This window comes from Epinephelus moara, chromosome 7 (genome assembly GCF_006386435.1).
Source record: "Epinephelus moara isolate mb chromosome 7, YSFRI_EMoa_1.0, whole genome shotgun sequence".
NCBI classification, from domain to species: domain Eukaryota; kingdom Metazoa; phylum Chordata; class Actinopteri; order Perciformes; family Serranidae; genus Epinephelus; species Epinephelus moara.
Window position 1 is genome coordinate 11,654,725 of NC_065512.1, and position 16,195 is coordinate 11,670,919.

General features: G+C 39.4%; 2 protein-coding genes across 2 annotated transcripts; both read right to left on the minus strand.

Moving 5' to 3' along the window:
- Positions 1 to 156: 156 nt before the first annotated feature.
- Positions 157 to 4,787, minus strand: hoxd11a (homeobox D11a). The gene is made up of 2 exons (XM_050048922.1): positions 4,036 to 4,787; positions 157 to 3,430 (listed from the first exon to the last, which is right to left on the minus strand). The coding sequence occupies exons 1-2, from the start codon at positions 4,637 to 4,639 to the stop codon at positions 3,195 to 3,197; spliced, it is 840 nt and encodes a 279-aa protein (XP_049904879.1). The 5' UTR covers positions 4,640 to 4,787; the 3' UTR covers positions 157 to 3,194.
- Positions 4,788 to 9,404: 4,617 nt separating this feature from the next.
- Positions 9,405 to 11,339, minus strand: hoxd12a (homeobox D12a). Its single transcript, XM_050048757.1, has 2 exons — positions 10,736 to 11,339; positions 9,405 to 10,197 (listed from the first exon to the last, which is right to left on the minus strand). The coding sequence occupies exons 1-2, from the start codon at positions 11,295 to 11,297 to the stop codon at positions 9,959 to 9,961; spliced, it is 801 nt and encodes a 266-aa protein (XP_049904714.1). The 5' UTR covers positions 11,298 to 11,339; the 3' UTR covers positions 9,405 to 9,958.
- Between the last annotated feature and the right edge of the window lie 4,856 nt (positions 11,340 to 16,195).

Genomic DNA, 16,195 nt, shown 5'->3' on the forward strand with positions numbered 1-16,195 from the left:
TGTTTTATTTCTTGCAAATGATTAAATGTTTAATTAAAAAGCACCAAATGACTGTGTTCGGCCATTCAGATTTCCTGCATGTCAGCATTTAAATAAGGAATCTATAAGATCCATCATTTGCACATTTAAATCGACCTACCAGAAGCTCAGCATGCGTGAAGGTCAACATTACACCCCTGCTGGAGTTAGCCTCTCAAATAAATTCCACTTAAAACGGATAGAAAATGGTCCTTTATTATTAGCACAGGTTATTAAGCACAATATCTTTATTTGCATTTTGTCACAGGTATTTCCGATGTTCCAAAAAATAAAAGTATGCACACTCTGGGGATTATTTTTGCTCAGGGCTCCATTGTTTTTGTCTGCAAGGAAGGTACATGTGTACAAGATAAACTGAGGAGGGGAAAAAATAAAAACACTTTGTGTCTAAAAATAATCGCAATGATCCTACAGGTCTGTTACAAATAAAAAACACTAAATGCAGCTTGGAATAATTATATCTTTGGTCTTTGCGCCAAGATTTAAATAATCCTTAATCTTGTGTAAGAGGATGTGCAGATCTGTCTTCAAGGCTCTCAGATATTTACAGTTGGTTGTAAATACGCATTTGTAGTATGCAAATCATCTCAGCATCACAGGATTCACAAACAACCACATACAGGCTCGTTAAACCCCAAGTTTAATCAGTGAATATGTGTAGAAAATACATTCCTCCGATTAGTTATTAAAAGAAAGGAAATTAAAAAAAAAAAACATTTAACTGAGACATCTGACAACACGGACACCATTTCTGTTTTAATAAGCATGTTTCTAATAAAGACAATTGCTCAAATATAACATTGGGCTATTTTGCATATCATGTGACGCACTGAACTGAAATAAAAAATAATATGGGAGTATATTATTTAGGCATAATCAACAATTCATACACGCACAAAATGTACACAAGTACCGTAAAAGTGGAAAAACAATGGCATAATAACAATAATAATAATAATAACAATAATAATGATAATTTAAAGTAAATGCCAGGAGATCCACTTATATATTTAATATTCTTTCAAACATAAGGGTAGATATTTATTATTTAAAAAAAAATGAGGGTATAATTATTTAAAAAAGGACACCGACATTGTAGATTCATGCAAAACTTGTGCCCTCGTGTCCTTCATTTTTTTTGGAGTAGCTGTCACTCTTACATTTTTCAAAGCAAATAGCCAGACGCAGATAAACAATAATTCAACAGTTATACAGCTGAAAAATAAAATCAAATAAAAATTAATTGTAAAGCACATTTACGTGAATATTTTCCCCACATTTCCAGCATAACATCTGGAGTGTGTGGAGACAGATTGCAGCGGCCTTTGAGGTTGTGCGGCCTTCAGGTGAAGATCGAAGTCTGTATTTCAGAGTTTCAGATTACAAAGACACGAGTTACATGTATTTTGCTTGTCCTTTGAACACTTGAACATGACTTGGAAATGTAATGGCCGCCTGGAAGACACAGGAGTTGCAGAAGGTAAAGTGGGTGTTGAGCGAAATAAATAATGTGTGTTAAGATTAATTTATTAACGTATTAATTTATTTTCTTAGGGAAGCTGCAGCTTTTACTGTGGAATGGTTTGACTTTGACAAAAAGAAGTAATCTTGGACATTTTATTTAAAATTCAACTATTTAAAATCTGTTGAAAATAACTAAATTTAAGCCACCAAGTGTAGTTAACTAAAATAAAAATGTAAACTAACCCTCTCTTCAAAGGATTTTTCCTCCAGTGAGTTATTTTCATGCAGGCTAGATGTTAAATTTGACTCAACTCTGCATTTCCACTCGCAGCCAAAGCAGCAAGTCTGCCCTCATGTGGATACACCGAGAAGCAAAGTGAAACACCCCACACAGTTGGTAATGTAATTTCACTGTAGGACATGATGACAACCCAATTAAACGCTTAATGAAACTCAGTTTTCTAATAGGCTTTTTGGGAAATAACTGTAGGTGTGACGCATCACAAATGAAATAAACATTAATCCTGCTTCAAACTATTATTTCATAAACGAGGGCTGTGATGGCTGCTGGAGAGAAAATCAAATTAAAGATCAATAAAGCGACTTTTTGTGTGGAATCGATGCGTTTATCGACTCATAAGAAACAAGCTACAGTGCTCAGGTGAAGCAGCCTGAGGTCACTGTATAATGGAGCTGCGCACAGATAGAAATGAGTCACCTGCGTTAATTACACATGGAAACGCGCATTTCTTGCCAACAGTTGGAATCTTTCTCCTTTGCAGCAGATTTGAAGGCGTCAAAGAAACATTTTGCGCACTGAGAACACTAGAAAAGCAGATAAACTTCAAAAATTACTTATCCTTTCATATGGCGGTCCTTGTTAGAATATCCTCCACTGTATCCCAGCTACCAACACAAGCTCTTCAATGTGTCAAAAGGCGCTAAATATAAAACGGGATGCGCAGAAGTGTCTTGTATTCTCCACACATTTGTAGCCTGGAGTGAAACTACACAGGAAAGAGCATCAGAGCTCTTGTGATCTGGGGGTTGGGACACCAAAGTGCAATAGCCCCCTATTTAGACATTTACAGCTATGTTTATTATACTGTCTAGACGGTTCAAGGTTTAGTAAACAATCCAGTGTTTGAAAGCAGAGGAAATGACGGGACTTATCAGGCCTGCGAGGCGTCAGATTTCAGTATGCATGAATCTTTGGAGAAAAAAAAATCCCCCCTTTTTCTCGTGTTATTTAAGGACTTGGTTAAGTTCATGTGACAAGGTTCGTGACTATGATACAACATTTGTCGTGTCTATTTTAAGTTTTCACACCACAACGTGCATTACATGCGTCTTATAAATGGAGGTACACAAGGTAGAAGCCTTACATATAGTTTATATAAATAATTTCCACGCGTTTTTTCGCGCTTTGCTGGAATATGTGTCGCCAATAACACGAAACCATGTGAACACAAATAAATAAATGCAGGAATTGTTTGCAATAAAGAAAAAAAGAAAAAGTGGCGTCTTGGTTTTGCCAGATTTTTGTAAAATAAATTGTCTAAACAGGATGATGAGGGATCAAATATGCAGAGGGGACCAGTCTTTTAAATGTGTGTGTGGCTCCTATTTTGCTCCCGTGTGTGTGTGTGTGTGTGTGTGTGTGTGCGTGTGTACAACAACTATGTCAGGTATCAGAATAAAGGATTCCCAGTGAAATACTGTAGGCGGTCGCGATTCAGCTTTTTCTCTTTCATCCTTCTGTTCTGAAACCAGATCTTCACCTGCCGATCGGTCAGGTTTAACATCCTGGACAGCTGAAGACGCTTTTCTTTGTTAATGTACACGTTGAAGAAAAACTCTCGTTCAAGTTCTCGGATCTGGTATTTGGTGTAAGGACACCTCTTCTTCCTGGACTTGGTTGATGAACCTGCACAAGGAGAGAAAATGTGGGGAAAAATTGAAGATCAGGCTCCAAATATTGGACTGAAATGTAGTTAAGAGGCTGACAGATGCATTTATTTGGGTGTTTATTTATTTGGTCATGCACAATGGCCCTGTGTCACACACACACACACACACGAAAACACACACACTGGAGGAACAACAACAGCGGAATTTGCATTAAAATGAACTTATATTGCTCTGATTTGTGCGCATAGGTTACTGTATAGAGGTAGACTATTGCATCCCTCCAAAGTGTTGTTATATCTGCACAATATTAGCTATAAACCGATGAAATAAACTTTAATAAAACCCTTTTCTTGAATCCCCCATCAATACACATCACCCCCAGCAACACAGTCATTTTATCAGACACAAGGCAACCTTTAAAGTATGTTTAACTTAACGGTTTCCCATTGTAAATACCTTTACAACCGTAAACTAAATCTTATAGGGATATAAAAGCTTTTGCCTGCTTATAAAGAGCCACATAACCCAGGACGGCCACGGTGGTGGACACACAGTGCAGCCCAGACACTCCATTGTCTAACTTGCACACCTTATATCCAAAACAAAGAAGGAAAGACTTACTCTGTTGGTTGTTCTTGTCGCCGCAGTTGGAGGATGAGTCCTCGTCGGCGCTCCCGCTCGGGTCAGCTTTGTGCTGCTCCAGTTTGGTTAAAGCCTGATTGTTATTCGCAGCATCTCCGGCAGCAGCAGAGTCTGTCTTTTGTTTGGGGTGCTCCGCGTTGGGCTTGTCCGAGTTAGGAGTGTCCAAAAACTGGTCGAAGCCCTGGGGGAGAACCCCATTTCGGCCGACACCGGTGAAGAAATTGCAGGGCGAGTTGGTCCCCCCGTGGTGGCCGTAAAAGGACTCGTTTTTGAATATCACATCCGCCCTGCTGCTGGAGGACTGGATCAAGTCCCGGTGCATTATCTCGTCCGTTGAGTAGTAAGATGCGTAATTGCCCCTATAGTGCCATTTGCTGGGGTGGTCCAGTCCATAATCCCTGAAAGCGACTTCTCGAACAGGTTGGACCTGGGCTATGTTGGGTGAATAGGGGAAATTAATCTGACACGAAGTAGTCTGCGGTAAAAAGGAGGAGACTGATGTAAAATCGGGCGTCGAAACGTAATAAGTGCAGCTCGGTAAATACATATTTGACGCACAGCTGCGATCATCGTATTCCGTCATATCTCTTCTTCCCTTTTCCTCTTTGCAACAGAGGAGATGAATTGGCAGCCTGGCTGTGTTAAACTTTGTCCATCTATAGCACCACAGGCGCGTGGAAAGACCCCGCCAGGGAGAAAAAATCGGAAACGTAGGCAGACCTGCAATACATCTTGATCGATTCTTGAGGTAATTGTGTCATGTGATCCAGCCAAGAAATTACCATACATCAATATCAGTCATTAAAAACTGTCCGGAGAAACTCATGTGAGCGCATGCAAGAGACTTCATTGGCTCCCTGGCTGCAGAGGAAACTCCTCTCCAGCCTTCTTGCCCTATAGCTCACGGAAAAAAAAGAAATTTGTGAAGCACCGCTGGAACATTTAATTGAAAGCTTTACAGCAGCATCCTCACTGTATAATGACACGTAATGACAGACACACGCCTTCAATCGGCAGTAGATTTGCGCACTTTGGAGTGTGCGGCGTGTGTTTGTAGCAACAGTTAGGGTGGAAACATTGAAGTTGACCTCCGCATTTAATGCAAAGCTTGGAGGGAATGGCACCAGGGCCACCGTGCCTGCACACATAGCTGCACAGAAGCCTGTTTGATTCACAAGCGACTCATTAGCTCGGCTTATATGCAAATAAATTTTAGGCTTCATTGCGTGTAATCACTGCGCACCATGATGGTTGGAAGACATTTAGATACACAGCAGGAAAATACTTGAAGTTATTGTCAGAAACAATTATCTTGGTCTGCAAAATAAGGCTCAGGCGCCACAAGAAAAATAACGAAACCACAAAATGATGATAAATTCCACTGCTAAGCATGCTGACAAGCCCATATTTGCCACTGCTTTAAAATCAGACTGTTAGAATGTTAAAACATAGCATCCGGTTTGCTTTTCATTTGTTACACCTTAATAATAAATGCAGATGGACGCGCGTGACAACAGCCAAACAAAACAGCACGGTATGCTGCTAAAAAATACAGCAGAGTTGATTTTGGATGCCACAAATAAACACAAGCTAAGTCAATCGCAAGCATGAATCACTGTGCACATTCAGCATGGCCAAGTCCAAAACAACTGGCTTTGACCGTCTGTGGTCTAGGTGATGTCCACCAAGCATTCACCAACAAGCCTCTGCACCCAAATCATTTTATTGCACGAAGGCAGCCATGCCTGCAGAGTTTAGGCCTCTCTTCTCGGAGGAGAAAACGGAGTTAAAACACTGGTGAACGGATACACATGTCTGCGAGACTGCATCTGTATTTTTTGTTTGCCACTGTGAGTATGATTTCTATTTTCATGCTTTATTTTTTTACGCGTATAAAGGAAAGACAGTAAAGGAAGGAAGCAAAGGAAGGAGGAAATATGTTTAAAGAAATTCACGTACTCCGCAGTGTTTGTGCAGAGCCTGATGCTGGACATTTAACTCAAAATTATCATGCACATTGTGCACCTTCAGTGGTAATGCAGCTCTAATTTGAAGGCCAGTGTTGCAGGCAGAGGACAAAACATTCTTCGCCGGTTTAAGCCTGAAGGTCACACGCAATGTGGAAGTAGCTCAAAGGAGACTGGCTTTATTGTTATTGGGGGGTAAAATCAGCTCTGTGGTCGAGTTCTGTTTTCAGCCTTTATCACACTTCACGTCGAAACTCCTCAGGCAGTAAACAGCATGGAAAACACATGTCTGTACATTTGTAGAAGAAATAGGGTAAAAATCAGAATATTTTCGTAAATTAATCCGACGCACAACCTACAGAGAGCAAAAATACTTTGTAGGTATCACCAAAAATCCAAAGTATTGCAATGACATGTTAAAAAAATGTTACAAAAAATAAAATAAGAGTTTCAAACTAAATAACTTTAAGTTCTTAGACAAGAATACAAAGTTTAGGGGACCTGTTGCTCATCACTTGTGCCACTATTTCTTTTAGATTGTAGCTTTCTTTTTTGTCTTTTGTTGTGCAGCATTTTAAAATGTGGACTCTCAATTACTGCCATTATTATTTCCATTGTTATCAATTATTCCGTGACGCGTTTGCGCTAAAATATTGCGTAATGGTTAACGTCCTGAGCGTTAATGTTGACTTTCATGTATGCGCCCAGCAAAATTAGATTATTCACATTTTAACTCCACATTTCACATTTCAAATGACTGTTTTACAAGCAACAATTTAAAGTTTTGAGGCACAAAAAACTCGAATTCAGCCTAAACTGTCGTGTTGCTGGGCCTGTTTTCTCGTGCGTAATATCAACTTTAATATTGCAATTTAAGCAAATAGCATACAGGCTGAACTAGACCCTACTTTACAAAAATGTTCATATTTAGTTGACACATTTATCATTTTTATTTTCTATCTCCTCACAAACAAGCAGCTTTATGTTAATATTGTGGGAAGTAGCAATGCACAGCCTTACTAACTAACTTGACCTTAACTTTGTTTTGGCGCCCCCACTATCTTGAGGAGCTATATGACGCTGTCTGGCTGCGTTTGGCAGTAAAGCAATAAAGCAACAAATACTGCAGGAAAAGGGGCTGCGTATTTGACGCAAAGAGAACTCAGTGTAACCCTTCAAAATAGTCTGAGTAATAAAAACTAATAGTAGGTGAAACACGTTGTGTGGGGAGGATTTTAAGCTGAGGAAAAACAGACAAACCTCGAGTTGAAGCACAACAGGCCCGCAGTATGAGTGTGTGTGAGTGCAGATTGTGTGCAAAATAGTATACTGAAATTATATCAAGATTGGGCCAATAAAAAGGAAACATTTAGTAGGAGCAGCTCCACAAAATAAAAGATCAAATGTGGAAAAAATAGATTGGTAAGACTCATTAATGGAAGAAGCATCTCATTACTGGGTTCAAAATGTTACCCTGACTTCCATGAACCTTTAGTGGGACTGCAGTGGTATGTTCTTGTTGCAGCGATGCGGTGATGATGACGTGATAATGATGTAATGGGAGGCTGCATTAATAGATTCACCTCATGTAATGTTTCATGTATAAACTGTTAGTGGTTAAATCCTGGAATTTAAGCCTTTAAATAAAGTCTCTCCATGTGTGACCTCTAGACTGCAACTTTGTCAGTTCTCAACTTCAATGTGAAAGCGACAACAAAGTGTTTTGGTAAAGATATACTTTGGATAACAATAAACAATGACCCAGCTAGATATGTCCCCCCCCCCCCCCCCCCCCCCCCCCCCCCCCACCCCCCCNAATAAACAATGACCCAGCTAGATATGTCCCCCCCCCCCCCCCCCCCCCCCACACACACACACACACACACACACCCCAACAAAATTGCTTCTATTACGCACAGAGGAGCCAGTTTGGCGTTTAAAGTGCAGCAATGTCTCTGAAAAATTAAAGGATGCATATATGACTTCTGAATTACACCAGATCCATTTGGTCAAAGCCACAGTAACCTCCTACTGACATGTGGAGGTTCTGCCTGTGTCTGGGTGTGTGCGTGTGTGTGTGTGTGTGTGTGTGTGTGAGTGAGTGAGTGTGTGAGACAGAGGGCTGCTGCTGCTGTGGTGCAGGCTGTTTTACGCGTCTGCGCATAGGCACAAAAGAATGTTAAAGAAAATGCTCAAATAAGTTTTTAAAGAAGCATTTTGATGATGAAAATCCAGTCAAAATAAAGTACATTTATAAGTATTTGCGACTGGGTATACAATTTAAATAAAGCATGATCCCGACATGATATTTGTTACAAAGCAGTTGGTGATTTTGACTGGAAAAAGATTTGAATTTTCTCTTTTGGAAGCTGCTTGATGGACTTAAAGACAGACATTTACGAAAGGGACAGCTAAGTGCAGGCTAGGATGTTTCATTAAAGTGAGTAGGGGTGCTTTCCTAGAAATTATATTAAAATAACTGTGTATAAAGACATCAAATACATTCATTTCATGCATACATGATCGATGTATAAACTGAGGATTATTCAGTTTATATTCAGTGAAAGGTAGCCACACACGCACATCCTATACGCTGATCTCTTCACCGCTGCAGTCAGCCAAGAACAACATTCACGTCTCCAAAGTACATCCTCTTCACCTCTATTTAAAAATCAGACTAATCTGGTGGGAGAGGTGCAAACTATTGACACCTTTTACATGTTCAGATGACACATAAGTATACTGATCAACTAGTGAGCGACTGACTGAATGAGCGTGAACTCAATATATATATAAATGAAGCCAAAAGGTCTTAGTCGCCATTCGACACATTGCCTAAAATATAAAATGATTCACATGATGCACAATAACTCGTAATCAAGCAATTTAAAAATTATCTTTATTCTGAAAGGTATTCATTTGCAGGTTGCGTCCATTTTACAAAACCTGAGCCCGTGCGTAAAAAGATGGCGCGTTGAATGCGTATTCTCACCACTAACATGCTTTCTGTGATTTATAAATATGTTCATTCCGAAATGAAATATTAGGAAATATTCTTTCATTAATTGTGTATTTTTAAAAGACTGGATCAACTGAGCAAGGTTGATTACATCTGATGTGTGTTTGTGCAGCATATTTACGCACAACACCTGGCCTGACAACAAAAAATTCCACTCTTATTTAAATACACTTATAAAGTAGCTCAATCCAACACTATCCGGATGTCTTGTATCCACAAACACTTGTTTTCCAGGCATTTGGAGTAAACACCTTCAGCACTAAATGCGGCGCAATCCTTTCCTCCACGTCTCGACTCTAAATGCGGCCATGAAAAACACAAAACAACGCAAAGCTGCTCATTTAATCAGATTAACAATAAACTGGGGGGAAATCAGGCATTTATTTGAATAACATCAATTAGGAAATAGACATGCAATTAGAATATATTTTGGCAAAACTGACCCGTCCGTAAACATGAACTTGACTGTTGCTTCCACATTATAGGCCCACACACCACATGCGCAGACCATCATACAAAATACACAAACACATATAGAAACATATTCCTGTTTAAATAGGTCATAGTTTATAGACTTTTGAGTTGGATGAAAAACAATTTGTTAAATGTTTATTGTATCCGCAGGTACAGGCCAGCAGGAGTCAGGGCCTAGTGCGCGTTTGGAGAATCTCAGTATCAAAAAATGACCAGTAGAGTAGATTATATCTTAATCTGGATCCATTTTATAAGTATTAATATCATTAAACTTGGGGCTTGATGAAACTGGAGCCTATTCTGTGACAGGAATATAAACATTTTCATACATATCTATAAATACAAGTCCGTGCCACAAACCGAGAGGCATGTGATGAGCTGCAACATTCATAGTACAATACGTATTCTGTCCGCTGCTGGTCACGATCAAGTCCAAAGGTCATCAGTACGCCGAGAAAGCGTGTTCGCGCATCATCAGCCTTTTCTTCTTCATCCTCCGGTTCTGAAACCAGATTTTCACTTGTTGGTCGCTCAGGTCCAGTCTCTCTGACAACTCCTTCCTTTTCTGTCTGTTGATGAATTCATTCGTCATAAATTCATTCTCAAGTTCAGCCAGCTGTGGCTTCGAGTAAGGCTTTCTCTTCTTTCTGGTTTTCACTTGTGACGAGCACCATGGGGCACCTGGAGGGAGCAGAGGTAGAAACAAGTTTTATACTTTAAATTAACACCGAGCTCAGGAACAGGGATGGAGACTGAAGGGAATTAACTGCTCCCTGTGGCACTGCGGCTAATAGTGTGGCTCACATCTTACAAAAATATAAATTGGTTTTATCACATTATATAAATATTAGAGGGCTTGCCTACTGTACGTATAGGAAAATATGGCTGATATTACCATGAGCCCCAGACACAGTAGCTTCTGTAAGGATATTATGGGAATATTAAAATAATAATCATGCCACAGGAGATATTAACCGGCCATAAAATAGCCATAGACAGTCAAATGAACGTTAGGCTCTATAATGTCACACACAACTAGCCTATATTCGCAAATGTAAATTGATTAGTCTCATAACGATGTGGCAGGAGATCACCAGAGAGGATTGGCATAAAATAAGACACAATAACCAGAGGCACAAATCTACTTAGAGTCCCTTTAGTGTTATCATAATGAAAAAGTGGAAGCAACAAAATATTCCTGCAAAACAGGCTACTTAACCTTCTGCAAAAGCCGTCCTGGAGCATGTGTGACTGGATGATGGGTGAATGGGATTCTGCTCCTGTTTGGTGCCGTTCACATTCAACGCAGCCGAATCCGGATCGAGCTGGGCCGCAGAGCTGTGAGACCGGCTGTCCAGCTCTGAGTAGCCGCGGTCACTGGCGGCCCCATGCTCCCCGGGGTAAACCTCATCTCGCCTGCCAGAATCCTCAGTCTTGTGGTTTGTGACCTGAAAGCATCGAGCCGACTCCTCCAGATGCGCCTTGACGTGGCCGCTGCTGGAGGAGTTCGTATTTATAGACACCGAGTTGGACAGAAACGGCGGACAGTAGCCTCCAAAGGCGCGGCTCTGTGGTGGTGCTGCTGGTCCAGACGTGCACGAACTTGAGGAAGTCCACGGGAGCGTGCACACCTCTCTCCTATTGTAAGGGATCTGGTGCAGCCCGGGTATGTGGGCTCCATTACCCCGCAAGTTGGAGAAATACAGCGACTCAGGGGGAGTAAAATTCAACAGAGAACCAACATAGCCGGGATTTAAAGGATTCCGCTCACACATTTCCATGGAGCTTTCCTCAAACGCTTCTTGCAAGCCTTTTAGCAACTCCTGAAGAATAAAGGGTAGGTAATTGTTGATTTGTTAATACAGCGTCACGTGATATGCAAAATATGTTGTTCCGCCCCACCCTTGCTCCCAGTACTGCAAAGCAAAAATACTCCATGAGGAAATATTTTGGTATTGAGTGGGTGGGGGGATGAAGTTAAATTCTAACCATCTGTGTTGTCTGGAATATCAGAAGAATATTTGGCTCATGTCAATTTCAGTGTCAGAGGGTCTCATTTCAAAAGCACATGCGTGGAATCTGTTTTGGTGTTATAGTGCTGTGACATGAGGAGTAACAAGGTGACTCTGTGGACTGACTCATATAGAACAAGGGTGAATGCAGGGCCTTAAATGCACCACGGGAGACCCGACACAACGCGTACACATATTTATTATAATCATACAGAATATTTTCGGGGATGTAACGTCCAGAATATTTTCTTGTATTGACAGAAAATGAACCAGATGCTCAAGCCAACACGTCTTTAAAACACCTTTGCAACCTCAACATGAAATCCCAACAATATAACAATATACTATAAGCCCCACACATTCATCAGAGTGCCATTATATTAGGTTACATTATATTAAACACAGTACGTTGTTTGGTGATGTTGCTTTCTTGTGATCACTCCTATATAAACAATGTAGCTTCATTTATGTCGGCGTCGAGCTGAGGACACAGAAACACACGCAACATATCCGCATTTCCAAAACTGCGCATCGACTTATACAGAAACTCTTAAATTAGGCTAAAAACAGTTTTAAGACGCGCTTTGACCACCTGCAGCTTCCCACACACACCTTATACTCTTAAGGCCACATCTAGAATAAACTCAACCTACTTGTGCACTTCAGGTTGATAGTGTCTATAAAAATGTAACTACTACTTTCCGGAGTAAAGAAAGAGACCACTTCATGGCACCCTCACTATAATACAATCACGACATTTAATCATCTAAATATTAGCACCTTACAATAAAACACAAAAATATTTTCCATCGCAAAATGATTTTTCTATCCTATAAGTTTAAAAGTGTCAAACTGAACTTGTAAATACCAGGCGTAAATTTAGCGATCCAAGTCCAAGTGCATTTCACCAGCAGTAACTACAAGAGTCTCGCTATAAAGAACTATTTCAACACACTCCTCCTGCTGGGACTTATCTTGTGAACTGTATACATGTATGTGTTTTATAATCACTGTAGTATTTCCGTTATACAACACTACACTTGAGAGCAAACACTCAGGGGAAACTAACTTTTAATAGGCCTCAATTTTTCTGGTATTAGCCTATATTAGTTTTTCGCAGTACAATGTTTCCTGAGACTTGGATTAAGTGAGGGGTGTGTGTGTGTGTGTGTGTGTGTGTGTGTGTGTGTGTGTGTGTGTGTGTGTGTGTGTGTGTGTGTGTGTGTGTGTGTCAGGGGTGGGAAGTCAAAAAATACTGACAGAATACTGATATGTTGGTATTATGTACTTTAGTACATGTATTGTGGTATGTCTACTGCAGTAGATGTATTGCGGGATATGTTGTGATGTTTGTACTGTGGTGTGTGTCTTGTTGTATTTGGGTTGTGGTTTATGTATTTTATTGTGTCTTCCATGTTTACAGTGTATTGTGGTTTTATAATATTTTAAACTGTGTATTTTTAACAACATTTTAGGTCTACATGTAGAAGCCCAACTAGGTACAAGAGTTGAAAATTAGCAACAGCTATAAACTCTCTGTGCAACACATCAGACCCATACTCTGTGCTGGAACTATGTTAAATTGCATTGTCCCTGTCAAATAGAAATGAAAATAAAATAAGACAAAATTATGAGTTGGAGCACTTGCTTTTGTAGCACAAATGACCCAGTGGTGGAAAAACGCATTTAAGGATGATCGTTTTGACGACAAGTGTCATTACTTATCACTTTAATAACAGACAACAATTGGGTTCCTTATGACTCCATTTTGTCCATGCTCAAACAGGCTTATTTTATATTTTTTCACAGAACCACTCAGCCTAAAAACATCACACTGATATAGAAAATACTCCTTTACCATTTAAACCAGACAACTTTCCCAATATCATCATGAAGTAATCATGTGAGTAGTTGCGGCTGTAATCCAATAGGTGGCAGTGCAACTTCATGTGTGGCCTTGATCCTGCCATGCTGTCTCTGCTCTTCTCATTGTTTTCCAGTTGCTTAATTCTGCAATTAAACATCATCTGCAGTTTCAGTCATCACTGGAGTTATGCAGATTTACTGGGCACGTGCTTGTGGCAGACTGAGGGACCATGTGTGTGTGTGTGTGTGTGTGTGCGTGTGTGCGTGTGTGTGTGTGCAGCAGTGTGTCTACAACAACATCTGCAGCAGTCAAAGGTAGGACAAGTGCGAACATTAGGCTACATAAACGTGCATTTCTTAAACATCTCAGTTGCAAACATGTTTGTTGCAAATCAGTGTTCCTGAGATATTTTAATTTGGAAGAAGAAACTTTAAAAGATGGCAAAACGTGCGTAATGGCGACACTTATTTTAGGGATTAAAACAATTTAACTGAAAATTATAATGTAGAAAATGTAATACAGTGACACAGAACAACAAGTGTTTAAATCAAACATTTCACTGTAAAAGTCTGGAAATTAAATACTGCATATACTAAATAAAGTCAACAATATTACACAACCAACTGCATTATTTCTAAAGTGAAAGGAAACTGTTTTATTTTTGTTTTTTAAAGCTATGCTGTAGCTTTAGTAATACATTTTAGGTTTTGTTTATAACTTAAAAACATATTTAAACTATATTCAAAAATATGTACAGAGTGTTTTCAATATTCACGGCCCACTACTGTGATATATAAAAACATGTTTAAATCGCGGGTAACCCACTTAAACTAAAACACAGTGAGCAACGTGAATTAAAATGAAAACAGTTTCTGTTTATCGCATCTAAAAATTATAAACAAATCAATCCTAACTGAAAGAAAGGAAATTAACAGATTTGTTTCATCGTCATCTTACCATAAACGCGCCCTGGCAAATGTTCATTTTAATTTCTTTTGCTTTGCTATACATTTCCCACAAAACGTAGCGTTTCATCACAAACAGCAGAGCTCCTGAGGGCCAAGTGGGCTTCAAATATTCCCTGTTTATATATTAAAATGCAGAGGTTTGTGTTTGCACCCACTGAGTTGAGTTAGGTGAAGTTACGCCAACAGTCTGCATCTTTATGTCACAAAGGTGATGGGCTCCCACGATTACAAAATTAGGACAAGTTTTAGTGTTGAGTTTTTAGTGTCCTTTACTGCCCTCCGTCCTTGGTGTTTAGGGTGTCAGGAGCCAAATTGAGGAGCTTCAGTCTGGTTGTGTTTCCAGGCCCTTTGAAGACGAGCTATCCGCCGTCTATTGTCCTTGGTAATAAACTTGCTGCTTCCCTCGTTCAAGTTCTCTGGGCTGAGAAATGCTCCCTGCAATCCTCCAAGTGTTGAAATCTCAACAGTCTGCAGAGTTAGTGGAAGTCAAAGAGGCTTTAGCGTTTAATCTATGTCATATAATTGACAGAGACCAGCTTAAAACAAGTATACAGAGTTTGTGCATGGGGAAAATATTTAAAAGTGTAAGTGGTTCTTTAATTATTTTCTAATTATGTCCATTTTGGACCTGAGGGTACATTTGAAACTCTTGTAGACTTATTGAGAAGTACTGAGCATAGGAAGTATTATTTGTAGACTAGAAATAGGGTTTTATAGAGCAGGTTTATGACAGTGTGGAATATTTTCGTCTGCAGTCGTGAATTTACTAATAATCGAAAATATTTAGCAGTTTAGTTTCTGACCTGTCGAAGCGGAAAATTTGTTTGTTATGGTATGCAAGAAAACTGATTAAATATATCGAAACGAAATCATGTCATAAAGAAAAAAGAAACGAGAGTTTTCTTCGAGAAATTTTATGGCACGATTTGAGGTTTCCAACAGGTTTGATGCGTTGTGTCAGCTTTTAAAGAAAAGTTCCTGATGAAACTGGAGTCACACTTTGGGACAAACTTTAGCACAATAACTTCAGCGTTTGCGCTTTGTCCACTGGATGGGAAATGTCGGTAAAATAGCCCAAATAATAAACTAAAGGCGCACAGATTCAAACTAGCGTAGGCAGAGGATGCATTGGTTATAATCCTTTAAAAACAAGTTTGCACCATGATACGCTGAAACACGTTATCACCAAGGTCATGTTTAAATCTCTGCATTGTCCATGTTGCTGCCTGTGTTTGTTGCTTTGCATCTGTTGATTGTTTCTGTTCTTATTCTGTATTGTAATGTGTTTTTGTCGCATAACAGGAACCCAATGAAAAACACTTTTTCACTGAGTCAGGCCAGTTTAAACTGTAACACACAATGTTACTTTTAATTCTTTATTCCTGTATAAATGGATAAATGTCTAAAAACGAGCACAATGTTAAGATTTAACAGCATGGGATGCGATGTTTTGTTTAGTTACCAAAAAAATAAGTAATAAACGGATGGACACAAGTAGCTCAGGGATACGTTTGAATCGATAGATAACGAGTTACTTGTGAATAGTCTATAATAAACTAGATAATGTTTACTAAAATAGTGACGTCTGTAATAAAGACCACTTTATAATGAACTGCTGCTGCTGAAGAACAAAAATCTAACATCTAACCTACACATTAATTTATTATAGGCTACAGAGTTATCAAGTGTAAAAGTTCCCTACATTCCGATTAGTCACTATTGTTGAATAGTGCTACATTATACTTTATAGTTCGTTATTTCGTACCTCAACATTAGTGTCTCAAAGCATTTCCACCAAAGCGACAAGTAGGTTATGTATTCAGATTTTACTC

Excerpts from the sequence above, each read along its gene's own strand:
- hoxd11a (XM_050048922.1), bottom strand. The coding sequence starts at position 4,639 with ATGACGGAATACGATGATCGCAGCTGTGCGTCAAATATGTATTTACCG. Across the intron at positions 3,431-4,035 it reads CGACAAGAACAACCAACAGA|GTTCATCAACCAAGTCCAGG; the intron begins GTAAGTCTTTCC and ends CTCCTTGTGCAG.
- hoxd12a (XM_050048757.1), bottom strand. The coding sequence starts at position 11,297 with ATGGAAATGTGTGAGCGGAATCCTTTAAATCCCGGCTATGTTGGTTCT. Across the intron at positions 10,198-10,735 it reads CAGGACGGCTTTTGCAGAAG|GTGCCCCATGGTGCTCGTCA; the intron begins GTTAAGTAGCCT and ends TGCTCCCTCCAG.